At 41.0% G+C, this 15843-nt stretch overlaps 1 protein-coding gene across 2 annotated transcripts in view; it reads right to left on the bottom strand.

Annotated features, from left to right (window-relative positions):
* Positions 1–10189: 10189 nt before the first annotated feature.
* STIL (STIL centriolar assembly protein) overlaps positions 10190–15843 on the bottom strand; it is a 40957-nt gene continuing 35303 nt past the window's right edge. For both annotated transcript variants that reach the window (XM_054979586.1, XM_054979585.1), the window contains exons 14-16: positions 14512–14704; positions 13356–13612; positions 10190–11642 (exon numbers count right to left, since the gene is read on the bottom strand). In XM_054979586.1, coding sequence (XP_054835561.1) covers positions 10817–11642; positions 13356–13612; positions 14512–14704 — 1276 coding nt within the window. In that variant the 3' untranslated portion in view covers positions 10190–10816. The remainder of the gene's footprint in view (positions 11643–13355; positions 13613–14511; positions 14705–15843) is intronic.

Below are 15843 nucleotides of genomic sequence, written 5' to 3'. Positions count from 1 at the left end.
GGGCTTGAATTCAGGGATCTGACCCCGGCACTTAATTGGAATGTAGGGCGCTGTTGGGGAAAGGATTCTGTTGGGGCGTCGGCTAAATAAAGCGATTTATTCTGTTTTAGGATGGGGGGGGGATGTTCCATATTTTTACCAAGAATGCCAAATCCGAAATCCAAATGTCACCTCTGATATTGTAAGGCTTCCTGCGCTTTTCCTGTCCATAATTAAGAAGTTGGCGGAATCCTTGCGGGCTGCAATCCTATACACGGAATAGATTTTATTCCGTAACAAATTTCTTTAGGACTGCAGTCTTAACCGCTTCTCTGCCCGCAGATATTTCGGTTGTTTTTAAGCATAGAACCACCGGCGCCTGAAACGAATTTATACTAGGGATGACTGGAAAAGGAAATGCGTCTTAGATTTTTTTTTTAAAGCCTAACTGCAACATAATTGTTTCCAGTGAAATTTCTCTCCTGAACTGCGGGTTAATTTCACGCCTCAGGTATAAATCCAGTCTGCACTCCTCGCTCTGCTATGTTGAGAAATAGCAGGTTAGTTGCCCACGGTCCGAAGGTCCAACGTTGTATCTGTCGACATAACTGGGCTTCACTGAAGTAAAGTCCGCCCTAAATCTGTTATCCCTCAGGTCGCAATACTGGCGCTGAGGGTCGGGGTTTAGAAGTGGGAAATCCAAGTTCAAATCCCCGCTCACTATGGCCTTCTTGGTTTCCAAGCTGGAAGATAAATATGATCCGAAAAGAAGACAGCCCTAAACACGTCCCTTTTGATTACAAGGGAGCAAAGTTATGTTCGGATATGTTTTCTTCGAATAGACTGCTAGTCCATATAGTTTGCCGCTGATTTGTAAATAGCACAAAGAAAGCCACTGCGTTCGGAATGCTGTCTCTGATACCTTGTGGGACAACCGTAGCCCCGACGATTCCGAAGTGAATAGCTTTAGAGCCTCTGCGACAGCAAGCGCCATGTAACCCCAGTGATCCATTAGGGCTGAAATGGATTTAGATTCACTTTAACTGACCGACCTGCCTGTTCCCATCTAATGGAAGTGTCCCATTGTTTCTCGAGAACCTGTATATTCCGTTCCAGTCCACTTTACCTGCGCACACTCTTAACTCCAACGGGGTTTGTCTTTGGGCACTGGGATTTCCATCAGACTCTGCGAGTGCGCAAATGAGACAGATCTTTGGAAGAAAAAAGAATAACGAGAGAATAACCAAAAGTCACCCTCAGAAAAGCATTGCTCGCTCCCTGACGAGCCAAGATCTCCCTCCCCATCCCCTCCCCCTCTAATTGGGCTTTCTTATGTCGTAGAGGGAGATACAGCTCACAGCTGTCAGATTTAGGTAGGAACACCCGAATGTCTCCTTCTTCAACAAAGCCCCTGGCAGTGCCCTGGCCTCCTCCTCTTCTGTTGAAGCAGACTCGGATTGCAGCAGCGCGGATCTAATACGATGTAAAACGGCTTAATCTATTGGAATCTCTGCAAAACCTTTGAGCACGAGAATCTGCATCCAAATGGGGGGAGGGGTGTCTGGGAGGGAGAAATTAGGAGGCCTCCAGTCGATCTCACCGATCCGTTTGAATCCGCAAGACAATGAAATTTCTCTTTATATGCCCCTAAATACCCCACTACCACACACACACCCATTCTGTTCTGGGAATGGAAATATCCGCCGGTGTGGGATAGTTCTTGTTCCCTTTAGAGACACCCTCCCTCCCTTCCACTACCTTCTAGTTATGGTTTATTTGGGGGCGATCAATGTTATTTTATTTTCAGTTTCAGGGAGATTCCTGTGTAACTCCGATGTCTTGCTTTTGCAACCTGCTCCTGAAACCCAACTTGGTTCAAATATAATAGTTTTGCCATCTCGATTCTTCCTTCCTGCCCCAATGAAGACAAAACAAAGCTGTTCTTGACTGAGGAGGCCGCGATCCTCAAGACCGTTGGATTATTCTCTCCAAACGCGCCACTGGCTCTTAAGGAAGCCTGAGTCAATCAACGAAGTAAGTGGTCTGCAAATGGCAGATAAGCTTGGCGTGCAAGTCAGATGTCTTATTAATGGGGATCTGGAGGCCTGAATTGCATTTGGGTTTTTGTTGCAAGGAGACTATATTCAGAGGCGGGAGGGAGGGAGCTGGGCTCCTCCGCCCCGCCCAAGCTCATATCTTTCTCACTCTTTCAAACCATACTCCAGAGGCAAAGGGAAGGGGCAGGATGCAGAGAGCGCCTGGGCCTGTGCACCCTAGTGCTGAGTTAACTATCTTAGAATTAATTTATCCGGATGTGATGACGGCTTCAACAGAGCATCAGAATAAACACATTCACATCAGGCATCGAACCTCCATATTTAAAGGCAGTATACCTATGACCATCTGGATGCTTGGAACAACTGGTAGGGCTAGGCCCACACTTTGGTGCATTCCTTACTTATTTTATATTGATTTACATGTACATCTATGGACTGATTTCCGCTCATAAGGCCTTCAAACTGACTTGCAAAATGTGTGTATGAAAACATAACGTAACAATCCACAAGTCACTTGAATCATTTTAAAAGCACTACATTCATAAAATAAAAAGCAAAATAGAAACCAGGAGCATGAACCATGTGTCACTCTGTTCCTGTTTCTCTGGGGACAGGCGGACCCTCCGGTCTGGACCCCGCAGATCACGTCCTATGCTCTTGCTGATCTTAAACATCTGGGTGGTCGCACTGGGCGCAAAATTCGCAGGCATTTCCACGCAACGTGGGGCCCTTCTCGCCAAATTGGTCCCCAGACTCACAGTCGGTACATTGTATTATTCCACGCGCAGAAAACCTGCGCACACTCCGTTGTGTTTCCTGTATAGGATTTCAACACGGCTTTGAACCAAGCAGGTTGGATAGCCCATATCAGTGATGCTCCCCCGTATTGTCTGGTGCGAAGGCTCAGCGGTTTGTCTGTGATAGTGATCGGCGAGACAAAAAGGATCCAGTTAACAAGCGGCATGAACGGAGGGCTCTGAATTCGCTGCAAATCACTCCGCTTCCAACCTGTTTAAGAATAAGAAGAAGTAAACGCCGTAGGGAAACAGTACTTTATGAGAGGGAGAGCCGGCGTTGCCCTCCTGCTCTTTGGTGTTTGGATACAGGCGGTGCCGCTGCCGCCAAGGCCCGGAGAGGCTTTCCTGGCGCTGCCCTCGCAGCTCCCTCTTGCATCTCTAGCCTCGCGGCAGGAAAGCGCCAATTCCAGCCGAAGGTATCGCTGAGCGCAGGGAGCTGGCGAGAGAAGAGGAAGCAGCGGGGACTGCGTCCCTCCGGCCTCAGGCCGCGCGGCTGGGTCGCAGCGAGAGAGTTCACCGGCGGCGGAGCAGAAATGCCCGCAGTGTTATTCTGCGCTTGCTTCTGTTCTGCGGGCTTGGCCTCAGGCCGCCTGCGAAGGGGCTCCAGCAAGACAAAACCAAACCAAGAGCAACGCCCCTGCGGGGAAATCGTTTCCCTAGTCCACTTCTCGATTTTTGGGCTATGCGGCTCGCCTAGGTGATTTGCTGTAGTAAGTCAAGCCCGTTGCAAAACTGGATATAATATAGTAGATGTATATATTCTCCCATTTTGCTCTATCTTCGTGGAGACGTAAAGAGTCAAAATACTAGTTTAAGCTTCGGTACAGACATAAGCTCGATAAAGTGCAGACGGGAGATTTAAAGTCAGGCGCGGGGCAGGTTTGGATCATGTTTGTCACGGCACACCTCATTTTAACGCATTTCTTCCCCGCCGTCTCCTCCCCCTTCCCCAGCTCTTTTCCACGTAATATTTCCCGGCCAGAGACTGCAAAATCCCGCCAGAGGCGAGAAAACCTCCGAAGTGGAGCTCGCTTCGTTGTCTTTTTACTCACCATTTGCTTTTCTTTGGTAACAATGACTGGAGCCATTTTGGGGCTGGATATATTTATTTATATAGCTCTATTTCCCGCCTCCCTTTACTGTAACAAAAAAGAGTGTTGGGTGGCTTCACAGAGCCGGGATCTCATTCCCACATCACGTCCAGTTTCCTATTTAGTATGGAGAGCGGAACTCTGGAGCAATGTGGCCAAGAGAGATAAGGCGCCAGCCGAGGCCCGCCTGCCCTGATAAGCTCCTAAACCCATTATTTATGAAATGATTCATTATTATTTGGCAATTTTATCGAAGGAAAGCGGAAAATTATTGCAGGGATATGCAGAGAAAGGGGGGGGGGCTTTGGAATGCACGCCTTATAGTTGTGTGTGCGTTGTGAGTGTGCTTGTGTGCTCAGATGCGCTTTAAAAAGAAGAGACTAGGGAGAGGGGAGGGAAGAATAAAATATACGCCAGGACAGCCCACATTTGAATAACGAGCCTTTCTTTTAGCCCTCTTGGAGGTTATTATCCTCCCCTGTCTCTCCCCCCCACCAATTAAATATGGAACACCTACTCGGCTCTTAATTAAATTTTATGAGCCCAAATAAAACAGGGAAATATTGGAAAAGGAAGGAAAGTCCGCCGCTGGAGAGTAACCGGGGAAAGGAAGAGGCCCGTCTGGGTCAATGCAGGAAACAAAAGAAATCGATATTATTCTCCCCTTCCACCCCAAAAATACAATCGCGGGAGGCATAAAATTCGAGCGTACGGGTTGCTGGCTAAATTCGATCCGGCAAAACTGGGGCGAGTCAAAGGCTCTGCAAGGCTGATTTTAGCCTCGAACTGAAAGCCCTGCGAAGGCGCCTAAGCTCTTCAAAGTATCCCAGACCAACTGCAGCCGCGTAGCTGCCCTTCTCCTAGCTTGATGCAGATTCGAATTTTGCGTCCATTGGAGGAATGGGACATTTGGCTCCCCGGTTTAACATTTACTCCGAGTTAATATTCATTCTACTGAAGTCAACGGGACTCACTTGCAAGGAAGAGGGCAGGGAACGACAGAAGCACACGCCGTTTATCCCAGTAGCCCTTGCTTTATCGCGTCAAGATGGAGGATATCCCCCACCATTTCAGGCCCATTTTTTCACCAGAGAGCAGGGCCGCAGAAAACATGCGGAGGCCCTGTGTTTAAGAGGCACCATCCCCGCTTTTGTATTTTTATGTATAGAGACCCTTCACAATCTAGGGCCCTAAACTGTAGTTTATTTGGTTCGTGCATAAGTCTAGCTCTGCCAATGGATCTTAAATCTTCCGGGACCTTTATCTTCCTCGATCGAATTTCCTCCCATTTATTTGTATCGTAAATATAGTTTCTTATCAATAAATTTAGCCCACCCCAGGCTAAGTAAAGGTTACAAATGCCTTGGCATTAATTCTGTTTGTATTTTTGCACTTTTCATCGGACTCATTGCACAGAATCAAACTATTTCAGTCTGTTCCAGATTATACGAATTAGAATTCTCTTTCCATCTGTAATGAATGTCTGGAAAGAACTGACGCTGACCCCTAATAATCTAGACTGCACATTTGAAAGGGGTGCTGAAATAGTGCTAACTAATCCGCGGTTGACAACACGAGAGAAGCGTTTCATAAGGCGGTTTTGACTCTGCAATCCTAAAACACGTTTCCAAAGTAAATACTGTTGAAAACTGTTCAGACCTTGGGAACAAACAAGGAAACGATGCCTTGCTTAACAGCTTCCTAGAGGAATGTGGCTATTTGCCGTGGGGAGCAGCATAGGGGACGGGGTCCTCGACGTGATCCATGGAGAGTTGGAGACACTTGCACGGGATGCATAGGAGTCCAGGATATAGGAATCACTGGACTGGGACTGGCACGCAGTGGATCAGGCGCTACATTTATCCCTCCTTATAACTGAAAGGCGGGTTATACTAAAAGTTTCTCAGCCAACCAACCAGGATGTCGTAATACCATTAGCTAGAGACCTAACCAGTCACTTCAAAGACAGACACTGTCTCAAGAATTTAACTAGATTTACATTAGCTGCATGGATCCGAGTGTAGCCCATGAAAACTGAATCAAAGAACTACAGAGCTCCTGAAACAGCTATAAATGTTGTTGAAGATAGAACATCAGTTCTGCAGTGGATCAAGATATGCTTTTACTTTATCTTGATCATGCATCTTCTTTCTTATTGTTCAATACTACTAATTTCCAGATTACTTTTCTTCGTCTCTTGTTCTTACAGCCGTCCGGGTGGTGGTTAAAATAAATTAAAGAGCAACTGGTTTTGAGTACTCAGCCTTAAGGGACCGCACTATACATACAAATTCTGAAAATATAGGCAGATTGCTACAGTGCTTTCCCTTAGTAGACCTGTTGCTGCTGACATATCACCATTTTAGATCAGTTAAGATGGACAACTTGCTTTTAAAGATTCTCAGGGAAAGATGCAACAATTAAAACGACAAAATATAACCACAAAACCTTTTTAAAAGGCAAACCAAGCGGTGTACTGAAACTCTCGACACAAATAATGATGAATGATCTAAAACCTTTCTAGCACCTGCCCTTTGTTTCTTTATTTCGAAAAAGTATATGCCTTCTCTCTTGATTCCTGCTCCAGGCGGCTTACAACTAAAACAATAGTTCTTCACTGGGCTCAATGAGTCGTTCATTGGAGAAAGGCAGATCTTTTAAAGATTTTTTAAACTCGAAAGTTTGCACGGTAGTAAAAGTTTTAACAAAATATATTTATTTGAGGGGTTTGCTATGGATCAACGTAGCTACCGGCGTTTTTCGGATGCAGACTGCAGTCCTTGTTTTCCTGAGAGTCGTCTCTATTGAATAAAATGGGACTTGTTTCCAAGTCGATTTGCTTAGGATTGTTCCCTTTGTCTCCTGATTTGGACATCCGGGGCGGCTTCTAACTCTACAGGGACCACTGCAACCAATGCCCCTTCTGCAGTGGCCGCCAGATTACTTGATGAGGAAGCATTTCAGTGAGAGCCAGAGGTGCTTAGAAGCGAATCGCCCTCTTACTATTATTACTATTCCGGATTAGTGGGGAATTGGCCACTGAGCTCAGCTATAGAGGCTGAGCCATACTACATATCCTCATACCATGTTTCCTACACCAGGTAATAACGGACCCGCTTTCTTTCTCCCATTATCCTCTAGAACACCCAATCCCACACTTCCCCCGCCTCGATCAGATTTGTTAAGCAGCAGACTCCAAAAGCGTACACACGCAAGACCCCGGGAAGGTCCCAATATTACTTCTTAAGAATTTACTACCTGCTACCTTTAAGCATCCACTGCAGAATAGAACTCACTGGGGTCTCTCTGAAATGAATCGCTTTATATTGCAAACCTGAACACTCTTATTGTGAAACCACTGAAGGGCACCAGTTTTTCTTCCAGTTAATACCATAAATCAGGATGCCAATTGCAGCTAAACAGATTTGCTATAGCAGTATGTTGAAATCAATGAGAATTATTTCCAAATCCAGTTAAAGAGATTTGGGTCTGTGGGGTATAACTTCGGAGCAATTTCGAAGGCTTTCAAGTGATCACTCCGAACCTGGGCTGCTAAAATTTAAGACGCTCCAGAGTCATCCCTCTTTTCCAGTGATTTTAGCAACCCGCTGGCCAAAGGAGATAGTTTAGAGCGCAAAGGCAAAAGTGCCGATCGATGCTTCTAACAGCAAGCGAAAACGTGACTTGGAGGTCCTGCCGAATGCTTTGGCCCAAGCCGTTTCTTTAGCAGAGGCGGAGTTCAGGATTTCCCGGTTTAGGGGGTCAGATATCCGTTCGTCGATTGCTTAACGTTTTCAAGCACATCCGTCTTCCCCCAGGAATCAAGATCAGAGGAAGGGGAAGGACCTGTGCCAGGGGCAGGTCATCCTTGATCTTTTCTCCAGAGGCGACAGGAGACTCTCACGAAGTGGGCCGGAAGAGGCAAGGTAGTCACGACTGCTTCCCAGGCCCACACATCCAAGTTACGTCCAGGAAAGCAGGAGCACAACTTCCTTTAGCCACTGCCAGGAAATGGGAAAGCCAGAATTAAGCTGCCTGTGTGCCTTTAAGGAGGGATCATACTGCAATTCCAGCCAGCTGCAAAAGCAATGAGAAAAAGCATTTCCCAAACCCATACACATTTTTTGTATTTTATGTGAATCTGTGGCTATTGCTCAATAGCTGGTAGACAGAATCTGTCTATTAAGATCTTTATCCCACCCTTCCTCAGTGTAGCTCAGAGCAGTGTTCATGGTTCTCCCTTCTTCCATTTTATTCTCACAGCCACTCTGTGAGATGTGTTAACTGTCTCAAGGTTACTCAACAAGCTTCCTAGTGGTGTGAAGATCTGAATCTAGTTTTCCCAGGTCCTAGTTCAACACACTAACCCCTACCTTAAAGCAGTCTTATCCTAGCAACCCCCACCCCCCATGAAATCACAGCCAACTCATGACAAGGGTGGTGGTGGGGTTCAAGGCAAGAGTAGTTCAGCAGCCATTGTAGCAACGCTTGACTTCCTTGGTGGTTTCTCATTCAAGTACTAACCCTGGTTGATCCTCCTTAGCTTCTGAAGTCTGACAAGATCAGGTAAGCTGCTACTATCCAGGTCAGAATTCTACCCTTACAGGAAAGCTTTCAATAAGATGTGTAGTAGCTGTGGTCTTAAAACTCTACTCTCACACAATTGTCACAGAAACTCTGAAACAAAGACTTGAAGCCTTTGAACATTTACTATAAGCATACCATAAATATGCTTTCTGTAATTTCTAAGGCAGTACTCCACCCAGTATTTGTATCACACTGGCATCCAAATTCTACACAGGACCTGCAATGAAATTGATGAGAAATTGCTTTTTGTGACCTTCTACTTTCTGAAACGTTTCTGATACTCTGGAGACCTGCTGTAATAATTGTATTTCATCATAACACTCGCCAATTCAATCCAGCAGTATCTAGTTCCAGGATAAAAAAGGCCACATGAACAGTTTAGGAACATGCCTAAGATAATTGAGTGGAGATTCAGATCACATTCCTAGAACATTGGGTACTTCATCAATCCAGCTTTAACCTTATTTCCTTGTTTGGAAATTTAAAATATTTTACATCACTTTTCACCCACACTGCAGGACTCAACTTAAAAGTCCTATTTCTCCAATCGTTATCAATGAAGCTCAAAGCCAAGAGGTTTATAGCATTTTGAGCACAAATTTCTGTACAAAAATGGCATGTTTGGGGTGTTTTTTTGTATAGACCATTTTCAGAGCAGAGGCCTAGAAACTTTTTTGTACGATTTGGATCTTGGCACTTTTGCTTAACATATGTTCTATATTTCTTCAAAGCATAGTAGATCTTTGGTAACATTGTTGGTGCAAATCATAATTCTATTTCATTACAATTATTTCAGCTTGCTTAAATACACAGGCATCAATAAGGTTAGTTAACTGTATCACCAACATTTTACTGTATTTTCATTTTCTGCATGTATACATTAAAAGTTCTATTTCAACTACTTATTGAAAATATCAGGGAGTGAATTTTATACCTTCCTATTTGCACTCCTCTTCGTTGTGCTCCATGGCAGAGGGTGACTTCCACATATCCCTCTGGTGATGGGTACTCCTGGCTCAAGGATATCAATGTCTTTCATGAAGCTCAAATGTAATTGTTCCAAGAGGAATGTACTCCACAGCACTCAAAGAGGAGTGCAAGTGGAAAGAAGGTACAAGCCTAGAACTAGATACAGCATTACCTTTTCAGCATGCCACTTGCTACTTTAGCATAAGCAAATACTGACTGCCAACAAATCTGCAAATGGCATTATAACTTCTAGTCAAGAATTTATAGAGCTGCATGTCAAAACCCCTAAATTTCAGATTGTTTTGGTATGTTAAGTTTTATTCATTACATCCACTAGTTTTATTTTATTCAACTTCATTTAATATCCTGTATCTCCAATAGGAACCTAAAGCAGCAGTTTAAATCACTCTTCTCTTCTTCATTTTATTTTTATTTCTAAATTGTAAACAAATTCAAACTAGGCTGATTTCTCAAAGCCAAATGGAATGCTCAAGAAAAGGCATTTCATGTATTTAAGTTAATTTATGGTAACTTCTTTTGAGCAACTAAGAGCTGATGTACAGATGTAAGCTATATTATAGAATCATGAACACAATACCGAGTATTAAATATAGTGCAGGTCAGTTTTTACATAGAAATAAAGAAAAAAATGTTTAATAAGAAAAACCTTGCATTTAAAACACATTTGTTACAAGGTAACTTTCTGGCACATTTTATTAATTTATTCACACAAAAGGTTAAAGAATTTAAATATACAACACAGAAAAAGATATGGAATGATTTTATTTTATCATAGTCAGAAACACAATGTAAGTTAGAGTTCCTCAATGTGTTTCATGGTCACATTAGTTACAAGGAATTTTATTTGGAATTCATATAAGGAACTGGGCTGTAAACTGAAGTGCATTATTCTAATGCTTGGTTAAATTCAAATGGTAATAAAAACAGTTTTTAAAAGGTCTGTCTTAACACCTCAGACAGATGCAAGCATGGACATTTCATCCCTCTTACTTTAATAAATGTAAATGTAAACATTAATTAAAAAGCACAGACTGGTTTTCCACTTTATGCCTAGATCAAACTGATTCACAACTTAGAAGTATAAGAAGAACACATAAAATGTGACAAAAAAGGTGCAAAATAACTATATTTAATATGATAACCAAGTCATAATGCTAAGCAACTGGAATGGCTGGGTACTCTTTTCACATTCACTTTACTGCCAAAACAGCTTTTAGAAGGATAGTTACTTAGTCACTGGCTTGTCTTGATTTTGTTCTACTATAAGAAAGTTTTAATTTCTATTAATAGCTGGTTGCCTGTAAAACCACAAAGGTCACAATAACTTTGGTAGCTGCCTGAGTTGCTGGACGTCAAGAAATGTACCTACTGAATTAATGTTGTCAGCTTTGCTTAAATGATCAACAATGGGAGTTTCAGGAACAATTGGGACATTGAGATTCTCTTTGTCAGGATGTTGCATAAATTCTGCTTTGCCAGGTAGAAATTTAATTTTTGGCTTTAACTCTTTTAGAAATGGAAGTGAACTTTCTTTGGATTGCTGCAGGATTCTGAGTGGAAGAACTGCATTAGTAACATTTTTTAACAAAAAGCCCTCTGAACTTGATAAGTGACTGCTAGACATCTCAGTTTCACACTGCACAGAGTTAGCAGAGTTAGGAGGAAGTTGTCTTTCACAAGCTCCTTCAGATGGATGCTTCCAGTGGGAAAAGTTCTCCAAGACAGGACTGATATCTAGCTGTAGAACAGGTTCTAAGCTCTCTCCTCTCCTATGGCAGTCAGCTTGCTGCTCCTCTTCATCGTCACTACCATCCGTACTTTGTAGTAGTCCATATCTTTTCATATACTTCTTGGTTGCAAATGACATGTTACTCGGTGATATTAAGTTAAAGCTGACTAAATTCTTGTCTGTATTATTATGTAGAAGGGTCTGTAGAGACAAATCCATGGAATTCTTTTGGCTTGAACGACTCAGAGAAAGCTGAGACAGTTGACTTTCATTTAAGTACTTCAGGGCAATGGCATTTGCCTCCATACTCAGATCTACTCCATTGGGAGTTAGTCCACTCATACCAACATTAGCAAAAGAGATGTAGTTTAACCCTGGAACTACTGCTTCAGGGTTAATGCAGGCCAATATACTAGAAGAGAGCAAATAAAGTTATTTAACTTTTTATATGTACTACCACAAATGCAACTATTCCATGTAACAAATTCTGCATATACTGCAATACAGGCTGCTGTTGCTGGCTGCTTTGATATTCCATGCACTGCCTCCCAATCTTTCCTGGCAGAGGATCACAGGAAGAAATTATATACTGCTAACAGGATGCACTTTCTGCTGAGCAAAAGCAGAACAGCCAAAAGCAAAGTCATTGTGACTGTGTTTTTTGGTGCCGCCACAATCACAATGACCAATTACCAAGAAGGATACATCATGTAATGAGAGCAAAATCAATAAAATGAAACAAACACTGTGAAAACAGACTAGTTAAAATCAATACCTAAACAATGGTACTTTATATAATAAACCTTTTATTAAAAAAATAGAAAATAGTTTTGAACACATTTACCAAATATCTACAATACAATATATAGTGCTCTTACATTCAATCTTACGATAACTAATAACCAAAATGAAGAATAAAGTCCACAATATTGTTAATGACAATAGTCTTTAGAATGTAAATTCCAGCTTTGATAGAATGTGCCCTGCATTTTAAAACTTCGGCTTCAGCTAATGGGTAGCCCCAGGTTGCTACTCATTTCAACTTACCTTTTATCAAAACCACAATTTCCTCATAAAACAAATAACTTGTTCATAAGGCTCAATAATACCAATTACAATTCAATTATATTTCTAGAACGTATTAACCATTAACCAGTTTCCTCCAGAACAGCGTCTTCAAATGCTCTCCTCTGGCAATATTCAAATGAAGGGTATCCTCCATCGAATTTGGAATTTACATTCTAAAGGATATTATCATTAACAATATTGTGGACTTTATTTTTCATTGTGTTGGTTATTGTAAGATTGAATGTAAGAGCACTATTGCAGATACTTGGCAAATGTTTTTAAAAAACGTACTGTATTTTTTATAAAGGGTTCGTTATATAAAGTACCATTGTTTATGTATTGATTCTAACTAGCCTATTTTCACTGTGCTTGTTCTGTTGGTTTTAGAATCACAGACATGGCTGCAAGTTCAACCATTTCATTCTTCTATGGGATCCTACAGAAGGGACAGTGTGCTGACTTAATTTATGAGCCAGCCCTGTACATGTGTCCAGCTTAATACTGTAGTCTTAGAACAGGAGCTAGCAGCTTGCTTGGACATTGGCTGAGAATGGCTTATTTAAAATATTTATATGTTCACCTCCTAAGCATCAGGAGGAAAATGTACAGGTTAGTTAAAATTTTATACAAGACACAACCTGTAATTTTATATGCCTCTCTTTCTCTCCTACTTCCTGAATTGTTTTGTAAATTCATCTCAGTCTTTCTCCACAAGGAAGATACTCCCACCTCCGTAATCCCTTTTAATTGCTCTTTTCATAAACCTTCTCTTGTACTATGACATCCTTAAGAAGGGGGGGGGGGATGAGATCTGTACACAGCTCAAAATGAGGCTAGCAATCACAGCTCAACCTCTTGGAATCTGGCACAAGTCAAGAAGCTTACCAGCCTTTAAGATTTGACCTTTTTGTCCAATTGCCAAAGCCAAAATTACTAATTCATTTTGAATTGTTTAATATGTTTTTTTTTATTTATCATGTTTTACTTTGTAAGTCACCTCATGCAAGTTGTTTGGAGGCAGCATAGCAATTTTCTATCAATCAACTCTTTCAATTACCTGGCATTCTCTACTTTATGTACATTTTTCACCATCTTGTCTGGAGAGTCAAAATTCACTCCAAGATTCCTTAATTGCTTCAAGGTGGCACTTAGAACACTCTCTTTATCTCTCAGGTCTGGGTCAGGTGCTGAGCTCCTTCTCTTTGTCTTACTCATTTTTGAGGATGAGGTACTTTCACTGCTAATCTGATCTTCCCTTGCAACACAGGAAGTAATTTCTTCAGAAGATTCCTTCAAGAAGTGTTTAACTTGACCCTATGAAATTTTTAAAAAATTCAAACAAGCTTCATATAGAGTTGACAACTTTTGAAAAGTCTAAATTATACCTAGGATAGACTGAAATCTGATCATTTATTTACTTATGTTTATTTCAAGTTACTTCAAAATCAGACTAATTTTTGTAACAAAGTGGTAAAATATATTGGGCTATAGAACTAAGAATGTCAAGCAATTTTCATAATCAAGTGCTGCTTCAGCCATATGTATTAGCATGAAGATCTTTCATAAAGCACTCTATCAATGGTACTTAATCCTGAATAAAAATTTTAACCAACATGTTTGTTGGAAATGTGGATTTTAAAAGGTACTGTTTTGGTAACATTTTTTACCAGCAGTAAGGGAATTCTGGAAGAAAGCTTTAAAGGAAATCCAAGGAACAGTCAAATATGAAATACCAGAAGACCCTAAAGTATTTTTTTTGGATTTTACAACATAATATATTTTGAACACTTGTAACAGATGAGCTGTGATATTGTTACAGCTGTTAAAATGTTGGTAAATAAAAACTGGAAGAATTCAAAATATTTAAATATAAAATCTTAAATTAATAAAGTGTTAATAAGGTATTTCAGACTGCAAATTTACTAAAACTGAGCTAGTCAAACTATTACATGAATATTTTAAAAGATCTTATGATCAATGAAATCCTAAATTAATGCTGTGGCATATGCCACTTAAAAGAATGCATCATATATGAAGAGCTATTATGGCATGATAAACATAAATAGGTTAACAACTCAGAGACTTTAAGGAAAACAAACACACAACACTTTGATCACTGAACAAGACATTATTGTTCGCAGCAAAATAACCCCATTTTCTATAAAATGCCATTAGAAGAGCAGTATGAAATAAGATTACACTATGAAATTTACCAATATGTCCTGGTAAAACTTCTGATCATCTGGTGGGACACTTGATGGGGATGAGATAGCATACTCAATATTTTGTTCACTAATTGCTACCGAATGGTTATCAGTTCCCTCCAGTGGCCTTGTTTGTAAACACACATCAACATTTTCACTAAGTACAGAGGCTGGGGTTATTCCTGTGGCTACTGCCATATTGCTAGAAGCACAGAGAAAACATACAGAGTAAGTAAACACAGGGTTGATACTTTATCTACTCATTTCTATCAATGACACTGAATGCGGCAGTTTAAGTTAAGGATTACTTGTTTTTCAGTTCTTCAACATGTATCATTAATTTCAGAGTTTATTTTTAAAGGCTAGGAATATTTTGATCTCTTTCATCTTCTAGGAATGTTTTATGTTATACAGATAGCTTTAATAATATCAACTGACAGGAAGAAGTCTTAAAATGCTATTAATTTTAATTGTTACAAAGGCCAAGTAAGAATTTATAATACTCTCTTAATATATTTAGTATGTTGATCAAGTATACACTCAGTTTTTAAACCATGATTTATAAAACCATTGCCAATCACCTAAAAATCTTGAAGACAGAGTTGTACCCATGCTCATTTTCCACCAGCAGAAGGGCCAGAGGAGAGAATGGGCAATTTTTTTGCTATTTCCTCTTACATGTTGAAGGCCTCTATATGGTGCCAAACACTGCCCCCAGATGTCCTCTGAACCCAGCAGGAAAACGTTTCAAGGGCATGTCGTTCTGCAGTAGAGAAGCAAGTACAATTGGCAATTGCCTGGAGGAAAGAAAATCCTGTCCCTTTAATAGAGGCTTAATAAAACGCTATTTTTCAGGTGGCATTATTTACTTCTATGCCATGAAAAGCTTCAATTGCACATTTCCACACATTAAGTCACTGTTAAAAGGGTAGGATATTTTTTTCTTCAGGTTTTTAAAAACTTTGTTTATATCCTGCCTTTCTCACAACAACCCTATGAGGTAATATAGACTGAGGGTATGTGACTGGCCCAAGATCACCCAGCAAGTTTCCATGGCAGAGTGGAGAACCAGTCGTGGGTTACACAGATCCCAGTCTTTCACTCTAGGTACTACACCACATTGGCAACCCTACAGCCACAAACATCCATTCAATGTGTGCAGCTCTGCTTGCTTACAACCCTTAGCATTTTCCATCTACTTATACAGATGACATTTAATACACTCAACTAATAATCTTCAACTTTGGTAAAGCACTATTCTTCCAGTACACATATAGAATTATTTGAATGATCAACGCTGCAAAAGAATACTTTGCATTTTAGCCTTTAAGACCAGTTCAA

This window comes from Eublepharis macularius, chromosome 5 (genome assembly GCF_028583425.1).
Source record: "Eublepharis macularius isolate TG4126 chromosome 5, MPM_Emac_v1.0, whole genome shotgun sequence".
Taxonomy (NCBI): Eukaryota; Metazoa; Chordata; class Lepidosauria; order Squamata; family Eublepharidae; genus Eublepharis; species Eublepharis macularius.
This window is presented reverse-complemented; position numbering and strand designations above follow the sequence as displayed.